The sequence below is a fragment of the Triticum aestivum genome, chromosome 7A, assembly GCF_018294505.1.
Source record: "Triticum aestivum cultivar Chinese Spring chromosome 7A, IWGSC CS RefSeq v2.1, whole genome shotgun sequence".
NCBI classification, from domain to species: Eukaryota; Viridiplantae; Streptophyta; class Magnoliopsida; order Poales; family Poaceae; genus Triticum; species Triticum aestivum.
Genome location: NC_057812.1, coordinates 3,891,932 through 3,902,795, shown reverse-complemented (window position 1 = coordinate 3,902,795; position 10,864 = coordinate 3,891,932). Strand labels below are relative to the sequence as shown.

Below are 10,864 nucleotides of genomic sequence, written 5' to 3'. Positions count from 1 at the left end.
CTCCGTCCACCATTAGTCGTCTGAAGGAGAAAGATTGTGTGTCAGGCCCCAAGCCAGGTCCACCTGACGCCTCAAAACTCAAGCTACCACCAAATGTTCAGAGTCCAAAAAACAGAACAAAAGCAGAGGAAGCTATTACAGGCAATTGTAGTCTGTACCAGTTCTGATTGTCCACCGCCTACTGCCTTGACAAAGCTCGCTGATGACCAGAGTCGAGTCCGAGGTCGACAAAGATGAAGTCACTGGAACATCGAGTTTGCAATGCACATATCTAGACCATGAGCGTGCAGAACTTAACCTCGCTTTAGAAAACAGAGCACAGGAAGCACTGCACATCAAGTAAATTAAGATTCCAGAATTTATCCCAAACAAGTACTAGGATATTGGAGTGCTAAACTCCGTAATAACCAAATACATGTCCAACAACAAACAGAGTAACCTTATTTATTACAGCAGGAAGTCACCATTTTTCTTGCAAAGAAAATCGTTTGCTCACACTTAACAGGTCATTAGCTTCGATCTGTTACAAATAAATAAATCCTAGTGGTGACACAACATAAAAGTACGAACGGCGGGGAAGCCACCAAATCGACATGAGAGCAAAGAGGACTAAATAATTCGACGCACTTGATCATGTTGATGAATGGCCGTCAACCAATAAGCAGCATACGAGAATGCTTTGCCATTAGCAAGTCGCAGCCTGCACTGCCTGCACAATAATAAAAAAGTGTCATTACCAGGATGTGAACTGTGGGGAGGCGAGGAGCAAAGCTCATTGCAAGGCAAGCAGCACAATTCATTACCTGGATGTGTTGATGTTGTCTAGAGAAACAATATCTTGGGGCGTCGACCTGGGAGGTTCTTTGCTGCTTCTTTCCACTCATTTTTTGTTTCATCTCCCACATCACGATGGAGAGCAATCTCGTCAAGATGCCCAAGGGAATGGACCGCTGACGTGCCAGAAATAGAGCCAGCCAGATCTTTGCATAGCAGCTGCATCGACCTGAGGCGTGGTAAAGCTCCCTCTTGGATTTCCAGCTGACCAATCATGGATTTCACCAGAATGGATAGGCGTACCAGGCTCTTAAGTGTACCTTTTGTGATGACGAGCCTGCCCAGGCTAGTTGCAACCAGCTTCAGGTGCGCCAGGCCAGGCACTTTGCTCAGGGTAGCAAGAAAATCTTGGCTAAGGCTCAGCTGAGGGGATGAAAGGCCTAGCTTAGTGAGACCACCCAGAAAGGCAACAAAGGACGGAAGGCTGCATATCTTGCTTCCTTGCAGCTTGAGCGAGGCAAGATAGCAGCAGTGATTCTTTCCCTTATCCAGAGAGAAATTCAGCATGTCTTGGGTCAACTCGTCTTCAAAATTGAGTGAGAGTGATGGAGTCCCTGTGGAGTCAGTGCTTCTCTCAATGAACCCCTTGATGGCCTTTGAGAGATGACTTGAGCTGCTGGTGTCGGCGGTAGACTCACACTGTATTTTCACCTTTGTCAAATCATTCATATTGTACATGAGCTGTGCAAACTCTTGGCTCTTGCTGTTGTCCAAAACAAATCCTGCCAATGTTTCCAATTTGCTCTTCACTGACAACCAAGTCTGTACCTTACTCATTGTCCGGCCTCCTACATCTTGCTTGAGCTTGAACTTCCCAAAGAGATGAACTAGACATGGCAGCTCCAGGACTTGTGTTTGCAGAATCTCTATCGCTGTATTTCTCACATCTAGTGTATCCAATACTTGAAGCTTGCTGATCTCCTTTGGAAGCGCTGTAGCAATAACAGCGGCCCCGAGGCATAGGTACCTCAGCAGCAACAGTTTGGTGCATATCAACTTGAGATGGCCATCCCCCAAGGATACAACGCACTCTTCCAGATCCAAAACTCGCAGCAGTTCATACTTGGAGAAGTCCAGGACAGATGGGTGCGCCTCTCCCAAGATTGTCAGTGACCGGACAAGAGTTAAACCTTGCACTTCTCTGGGCCTTGCATGATGCAGAGCAAGCCGGCGGATGTTACTGGGTATGGATGGGTTAGACTGCCGATTGTACAACACGGTAACAAAGTTGTCGGACATGGACTTGCGCAGGACAAACTCCAGCATCATGCCATGGGTATGGCATGTCTTCACCTCTGTGCTGCTACCACTGGCATCCATAGGCTGGATGATACTCCGGTCGACAAGCTTATTGAAATTGATAATAGCAGTGTTGAGGGCACTACATGCATTGTCTCCTGGGGATAATCCTTCTGATAACCATCTCCTTAACAGTCTTTTTTTCTTGATAGGACGACCACTTGGGTAGGTACCCAAATAGAGCAAAAATATCCTGGCAACCTGGCTATCAAGGCTGGTGTAGCTCTGGACAAGCACACGCCTCATTCTTGCAAATAGTTCATCACTCTCCAGATATGTACCCAGGTCGGCGCATAATTTTGCCCATTTCATGGGTGTTGGATTACCTGCACTTTGAAAGAACCTGGCGGTGGTAACAAGAGCAAGGGGAAGACCATCACATTTCTTGAGCGCTGCGGAGCCGAGCTCCTCTGCATCCAGCGGTGGTTCATCGTCTTGGAAAGCTTCATTGAAGAACAATTGTCTTGAGTGTTGGTCAGAAAGGGTTGCCATTGTGTACACATGATCACGAACAACTGAGCTGCTGCAGGTATTTGCTACGTGCTGAATGGCGGTCGTCACTAGAAATCTACCGCTTAACCCCATGAAGGCCTTCTTCATGTCGTGCCAGTATGCTACTGTCCGCAGGTCATCAATTACAATGAAAAACCTAGGTACCCAAATGAAACATGACAAACTAATTAGCCAAGAACTACATCAATAGTAGAGGAAAAGAGTTAGGGAACTGAATGAATATGAGTTACCTCCCAAATGAAACATGACAAACTAATTAGCCAAGAACTACATCAGTAGTAGAGGAAAAGAGTTAGGGAACTGAATGAATATGAGTTACCTCTTGGTGCCAATGCACTTTTTGATGCTTGCCTTAAGCTGGGTGAGACCGCCACTGGTGGGCAGGGGAAGGTGGCCAAGCTGCCAGAGTATCTCCTTGAGAACATCTGCGGCTGCCCCGCTCCCCCCTAGTTTCCTTGGAGGGACCCAAGCCCGTGCTTCGTATTCGCTTTTGCTCTCAATTGCCTTGTACACATGATTTGCAAGAAGAGTCTTCCCCATACCATGGAACCCCACAATGGTAATCACTTTCAGCTTCTGCTCCTGCTGGATCAGATCCAGAAGCTCGTCCCGGGGGGTGTCCATACCCACGGGCACGGCGATGGATGCCTCTGAATGGGTGCCATCCTCGTCGTCCTCAATTGCCGTCGGCGTGTCTGTCTGCTGAGACGACAACGACTGCCTTGGTGAGGAGGTGCTGCTGCTAGCATTGTTGTATGAGTCTCTCAGCTTGAATACATCCTCTGATCTCTTCTTGAGCTGTCGGATCTCTGCAGCAAACTTGTTCCGGGCCTTCATCGTCTTTGCCCGGTGGAAAGCCTGGCGCACTCTCCCGGTGTCTTGGTCGGCCCTCACACGGTGCATGAAGCGGTCGATGCAGTCCTCTATGGCGTGCGCCAATTCACGTACCATATTAATCCACACCATATTCACATCTTCACGGCCGCCACGGCAGCCGCTGCGGCGATCATCATTATGGATGACGGCCGAAATCATAGCAAACTCGTTCTTGATGTAGTTGATGTCGATCTTGAGACTCTTCCGGAGCTCGTGCTTTGCCAGCAAGGAATCAAAGAGTTTAGGCACCATCCACTCCACCAAGGAGGTGGCCGCGGCCGTCGCCACAGCCTCCATCTCTCTCTGTGTGTGTGTGTGTGTGTGTTTATTTGGTTGCAAGATCACATCATGGAGTTTTCACCAACCGGTGAGGACGACAACATCCATGACATGAATGAAGTTGGGGTAAGCTACCTAGACCCGTTGGGAGGCTGAATTGAAAGCACTCTGCACCGCATAATGCTTTTCATTGCCCTTGGTACCGCCACTAGCTAGACAACCAAAGCTCAGATGCAACCTTGGGATGTGAGGAAAACATAAAGAATTGGTAGCGGCTTCGAGTTCACTAATCTATTAGAGCATGTACAGCCGGACCTGTACGCGGGCGGACGCGTCCGGAAGCGTTCACGGATGCTCACTGAGCAGTCCCTAATTCTACGCCTTCACAACCACGTATCTCATATTCATCATCCTATTGTAAAGTAGTTTGGGAAGCGTAGAACCCTTTGTCTTGGGCCGCGTTGTTATATTGAGGCAAAGCCTTGGTGGACAAGTTACAGAGGAGGAGATCGACCAGGGGAAGATCGACAGGAACAGAAAGAGATCGACCAGGAGAGGTCGTTATAAGAGATAGAGAGAAGAAGAGATAGATACAATTTAAACACCTCTCCTATCCCTATACAATAATTCTAACACTCCCCCTCAATCTAAACCTCAAGCCTTGCTAAGGTTGAGATTGTATTTGAACTCATCCAATCTTCTCTCTGTCAAGGGTTTAGTAAACCCATCTGCAAGTTGATCCCCTGTAGGAATGAACCATATCTCAAGTAGCTTTCGAGCTACTCTCTCTCTGACAAAATGAAAGTCCACTTCAATATGTTTTGTCCGTGCATGGAAGACAGGATTGGCTGAAAGATAAGTTGCACCAATATTGTCACACCATAACCGTGCAACCTTCGGAGCTTTAATTCCAAGCTCATAGAGTAATGTTTGTATCCACATTACTTCAGCTGTGGCATTTGCTAATGACTTATATTCAGCCTCTGTACTTGATCTTGAGACAGTAGCTTGCTTCCTTTCACTCCATGACACAAGATTAGATCCCAGAAACACAGCAAAACCACCAGTGGATCTTCTGTCATCAGCACACCCTGCCCAGTCTGCATCAGAATATGCAGTAACAAGCAAGGAAGGGGACTTGACAATTTGAAGTCCAGATCCTTGAGAATACTGAAGATACCTTAGGATTCTTTTAACTGCCGTCCAATGAGTAGTTCTAGGAGCATGCAAATATTGACATACCTTGTTCACTGAATAAGAAATATCTGGACGTGTAAGTGTTAAATATTGCAAAGCACCAACAACACTTCTATAATTTGTTGCATCTTCTAGACCAAGAGCTTCTCCACTATCAACTGTAAGTTTTTCTGAGGTGGAAATTGGTGTGCTGACAGGTTTGCAATTCTCCAATCCCACCCTCTTTAGAACACCAGTTGTATATTTTTCTTGTGAGAGAAGTATGCCATCTCTGACTTGCTTTACTTCTATGCCAAAAAAATAGTGAAGATCACCTAGATCCTTGAGAGCAAATTCAAGTTTTAAATCCTTAAGCAAACAGGTGGTGGCCTCTTGACTTGAACTAGCAACAATTATATCATCAACATAAACAAGCACAAAAACAGTGATATTGCTTTTGCTACAAAAGAATAAGGATGTGTCTGCTTTGGATGGCGTGAACCCAAGATGTTGTAACTGCATGCTCAGCCTAGAATACCATGCTCTTGGAGCCTGCTTAAGTCCATATAATGCTTTATCCAACTTACATACATAATGTGGTGTGCTATGACTTTCATAACCTGGTGGTTGCCGCATGAACACTTCTTCCTCAAGAACACCATGAAGGAACGCGTTCTGAACATCTAGCTATCGTAAGCTCCATCATCTGGAAATGGCAATGGACAAAACAAGGCGAATGGGAGTTGCTTTAACCACAGGACTAAAGGTATCATCATAATCAATTCCAAACCTTTGCTTAAAACCTTTTGCAACCAACCTTGCCTTGTACCTGTCTATACTACCATCAGGTTTCCTTTTTATCTTGTATACCCACTTACAATCGATTATGTTAGCACCACGTTGTGGTGGTACTAAATGCCAAGTCTGATTTTTTATGAGTGCATTGTACTCATTATCCATGGCTTCCTTCCAATCCTTGCTAGCAAGTGCATCATGCAAATTAATAGGTTCATCAGTAGTAGCAAGAAAGGCACGCTTAGTCGGATTATACTTTATTGTACCATCACTATATTGTTTTTCCTTGACAATACCTGACCGAGACCTGGTGTGTCGACGAGGAGGTGAAGGAGCCACAAAATCGATAGCTGTGGACTGCAGCACAGGAGATCCAGCAACTTCGGCGGCGCCCACAGAAGATCCAACATGGTGGATCGGCTCCTGATCCAAGGAAGATGCACGCTGCTCCTCGGTCTGGCGGCGCACTGGATCGACCGACGTGGCAGACGAGGAGCCGTTCCCCCCCCCACGCCGCGCTCGACAACCGGATCAGACTGCGCATGCGAGGATTGGTGAGGCGCGCTGGGAGTCGCGCCTGGACCCACGCCCGCACCTGGTCCGCTGTGGCCTGCCTGGTTAGCTTGGCGTGACTCACCTGGACTTGCGCCAGGGCCCGCGCCTGGACCCGCGTGACCCACCTGGTCGGCTCGGCGTGGCGCGCCCGGAGCCGCCCCTGAACCCGCGCCTGGGCCGCTGTCGCTGTCGCCTGCCAGGGGCAAATCTGCACCGGATCGCGTGCCGCACTGCTCTGCAGGCTGCCGCGGATCTACCTGGGATCGCGCGCTGACAGCCAGATCCTCCTTGAAGATTGCGTCTTTGTCTTGTGTACACATAAAATGACGAGTAGAATTTGTACAAGGCCCATTTGAGACGCATTTTTCTGTGGATTTTTGCACATGATCATGATCATTTAATTCACCTCCGTGATCAGGATGTGTAGAATAGTCTAGCAGGAGTGCAATTTCTGCACGAAGCAAGGCGCCAGCATTGGGATGAAGGAGAGAAAAAGGGAATAATGTTTCATCAAAGATAACATCACGGGAGATATAGATGCGCCCAGTAGATGGTTCAAGACATTTATACCCTTTATGAAGGTTACTATACCCAAGAAACACACATTGTGTGGAGCGAAACTCCAGTTTGTGACGATTGTATGGACGAAGGTTGGGGTAACATGCACACCCAAAATTTTTTAGAGAGTTGTAGTCTGGCTTTTGATGATACAATCGTTCTAAAGGAGTTGAATTGCCAATGACCTTACTGGGAAGACGGTTGATAAGATATGTAGCTATGATGAAAGCCTCATCCCAATACTTGAGGGGCATAGATGCATGAGCTAAAAGGGAGAGACCAACTTCGACGATATGACGGTGTTTGCGTTCAGCAGAACCGTTTTGCCGATGAGCATGAGGGCAGGACACATAATGAGTGATCCCAATGCTAGGGAAGAAGGAGTTGAGTTTTTCATACTCTCCTCCCCAGTCACTTTGGACTGAAATAATTTTCCTATCAAAGTGGCGCTCAACTAGCTTTTGAAACTCTTGGAAGATTGAAAAGACTTCAGATTTATACTTAAGCAAATAAATCCATGTGAACTTGGTGTAATCATCAATGAAGCTAACATAATATTTTTTTCGACCAAAAGAATCTCGAGCATGACCCCATACATCACTGAAGATCAATTGTCATGGGGCATGAGACACACTAGTAGACTTAGGATAGGGAAGCTGATGGCTCTTGGCGCATTGACATGCTTCACAAACAGACTCTTTATTTGAACTATGTGACAAAGGAAGTTTGTCTTTATTGACTACTTGCCTAACTATGATTGATGAGGGATGTCCTAATCTTTGATGCCACCGCTCGAAAGAAGGCTTGACGATGGAGTAGACGCGACGATGCTTGTTGCTAAGAGCTCCGAAGGAGATGGGGTAGAGGCCGCCGACGCATCTACCGTGATAGAGAGGTGCCCTCGTTGCCCGATCCTTAATGAAAAAATAGCGAGGGTGAGTTTCAAAGAAAACATCATTATCGGTGGCTAAATGAGACGTCGAGGCAAGATTTTTGTCAGCTTGGGGAACATGGAGAACATCCTTAAGAACAAGATCACGTTGAAGACTAGGGGAATTAAGTGAAACTTGACCAATGTGACAAATCTCCATACCTTTACCGCTGGCTGTGTGGATCTGATCGTTGACGTGATACGTCTCACGTAGGGCAAGTTGCTCAAGCTCATTAGTGACGTGATCGGTAACACCGGAGTCAACGTACCAGACACCGTCCCCGCCTTGCTCGCGCATAGCTGCTACAACTAGTTTGGAGTCAGGAACGAAGTTTTCATCGTACCGATGCCAGCAATCGATGACCTCATGGCCAGCCTTCTTGCAGAGTTGACACCGAGGGCGAGAATGAGAGGGGGGTTGCGGCGGCCAGTGTTGTTGTTGAAGCCGCCACCCCCGTGGTTGTTGCCGTAGCCGCCGTCGTAGTTGTTGCCATAGCCGCCTCCAGAGCGCGTCGCCCGAGGAGGCACCGCGGCCGCGTCCACCACCACGGTTGGTGCCCTGGTGACCACGGCCACGACCATGTCCCCGGGAGGCGGAGTACGCAGAAGATTGCCGAAGATCGCCGCCGTGGAGGAGGGTGAGGCGGGCGTCGAAGCTGAGCAGCTGGCTATGCAGCTCCGGAACCGTGATGGGTTCCACTCGTGCCGCCAGCGCAGAGACGACTGGATTATATTCCATGTCGAGGCCGGCAAGAATCTTGGAGACGATCTCCGGGTCGGAGAGGGCCGAGGCGGTGCAGGCAACTTCATCGGTGAGGGTTTTGATCTTGCCGAGGTACTCTGCCATGGTCAAGTTACCTTTTTTGAGGTTGGTGAGCTCGATGCGGGTGTTGATCGCCTGCGCCTGGCTCTGGGCGATGAACATGTCGTTGATGGCGCGCCACACCTCGGCCGGCGTCTGGAGCGTGGCCACCTGGGACAGAATCTCGCGGGAAAAAGAACCCATCAAGAACCCTTGGAGTTGTTGTTGTTGCGCATACCAGAGGGTGCGGGCGAAGTTGACAACTTGCTCTTCTTTGCCGTCCTTGGTGATGGTGAGGGTGGCCGGCGGTGGCGGGCTCGTGGCGTCAAGATGGTGCTCCATCTGAGGAAGCACGATGGCTTTCCAGAGGAGGAAGTTCCCCCTCGTCAGCTTCTCCTGTGGTGGCGATCCGTGGAAGGTATTGGTAGTTGTGGATGAGGAAGCAAAGGTGGAGGCGGAGGAGGTGGTGGTGATCGCGCCCATGGTGCTGGGTGACATGGAGGCGGAGGTGGTGGACATGGCTCGGTCGCGAACAGTAGCTAGATGCGATCTCTCTTGATCTGATGAGGAAGAGGCTCTGTTACCATGTAAAGTAGTTTGGGAAGCGTAGAACCCTTTGTCTCGGGCCGCGTTGTATATATTGAGGCAAAACCTTGGTGGACAAGTTACAGAGGAGGAGATCGACCAGGGGGAGATCGACAGGAAAAGAAAGAGATCGGCCAGGAGAGGTCGTTACAAGAGATAGAGAGAAGAAGAGATAGATACAATTTAAACACCTCTCCTATCCCTATACAATAATTCTAACACCTATATCCATGCAAAATCATGCAACATATTACGTAGATCACTAATCACCCAAAATCAACAACAAAAGGACATATAAACTGGTAGCAAATGGGCATAATTCACGCAACATCATCAAAAGATCACCAAATAGGTAATTCATACAGTTCAACCATCCGGCAAATGCTAACTAGGTAGACATAGATTATATAATCATGGAGAAGGCCGGATTTCACCACTTGCTCGTCGGTCCTTTGCCCTTCTGGTCGTTGGCGCTGCTGTAGGCGCCCGCGGCAGGAGGTGGGTTGATGTCGGAGCCATCGGAATCGAACCCGTCGTAGGAGGAAGAATCGGAGATGGCGATGTAGCCCTTCAAGCGCCGGACGATGCGGTACTGCTTGTGCTTGAGCTTGGCCACCCTCGCCACTGTCTCCACCGCCTCCTGCTTGGACTGCTCAATGCCGAGACGGAACTGCTTGGCGTTGATGCTTTAGAGCCGTTGGGCGTCCGTCTCCACTGTGGTAAGTGACCGACGGTACACCCACTGGAGGAGATGCTCCTCCTCTTCAGGCACCGGCATCACGTGGTGGCATCGGGCAAAATGCGCATCCGCATCGAACACAACCGTCATTTCCCGTGCCCTCTACCTCTCACGAGGGCCGGCGCGTGCCTCCGACTACGGAGTCCGCATCCATGGCGCCGACGAAGTAGCGAACCTAACCGCTGCCTGCGCGGAGCCACGACCGAAGGTAGAGGAGGCCGACGGGCGGGCGGCGCCGATTGGGTTGCCCTCGCAGATCCGCGTCTAGGACGGGAAGGGCCGGTGCCGGCGTCGGTGCTGCGGCAGCAGGCCGCATGTGGCGTCGCACCAAACCCAGAGATTCTGCCTGTATTGACCCGCAAGCGCTCTAGCGCGACTCATCTTGTATTAGTATGTGTGATGTTACTCATAGTACTAGTAACTAGATATGTTACTATTTGCCCCTCTTTCATCATTAATTATTTGCCATGTCATATAATTTGTCTAGATAAGTGTGATGTTACCACTTATGTTACTCCCACTGTGACTAGTCTTAGAGCAACTCCAACGGGCCGACCCAAATGGACGGCACATTTGTCCTTTTTTGTCCGTTTGGGTCGGCCGCCCGCCCGACTCCGCCCTGTTTTGCATTTGGGCCGGCCGTGCGTCTAACGTGCCGACCCATTTTCATGTCCGCACAATTTTGCAAAATGGCCCGCGGCCATAGATCATGCCAGCGACCATGTCTCATGCCGGCACCATGCCAGCGCCGGCATACATTGCCGGCTACAAAAAATATCGTCAAGTTCGCGCTCGCCAGCGGCCGGCACACATGCCAGCGCACAAAAGAGGGTGGGACTTGAGTTCGATCACGCCATCGCGGCCTCGCGGTCATGCCATCACACAAGCCGGCATACAAAACAAGAAGGCCCTCACGGCCACA

At 49.4% G+C, this 10,864-nt stretch overlaps 1 protein-coding gene across 1 annotated transcript; it reads right to left on the bottom strand.

Annotated features, from left to right (window-relative positions):
- Positions 1–335: 335 nt before the first annotated feature.
- LOC123150450 (disease resistance protein RGA4) lies at positions 336–4,095 on the bottom strand. The gene is made up of 3 exons (XM_044570300.1): positions 2,966–4,095; positions 804–2,782; positions 336–709 (listed from the first exon to the last, which is right to left on the bottom strand). Exons 1-2 carry the CDS (start codon positions 3,817–3,819, stop codon positions 823–825), a joined length of 2,814 nt encoding a protein of 937 aa, XP_044426235.1. The 5' UTR covers positions 3,820–4,095; the 3' UTR covers positions 336–709; positions 804–822.
- Positions 4,096–10,864: the final 6,769 nt, after the last annotated feature.

What these genes read in the sequence shown, in the direction of transcription:
- LOC123150450 (XM_044570300.1), bottom strand. Translation starts at nt 3,819, where the DNA reads ATGGAGGCTGTGGCGACGGCCGCGGCCACCTCCTTGGTGGAGTGGATG. An exon ending in AAGTGCATTGGCACCAAGAG is followed by an intron (nt 2,783 to 2,965) that starts GTAACTCATATT and finishes TTGGGTACCTAG; the next exon opens with GTTTTTCATTGTAATTGATG.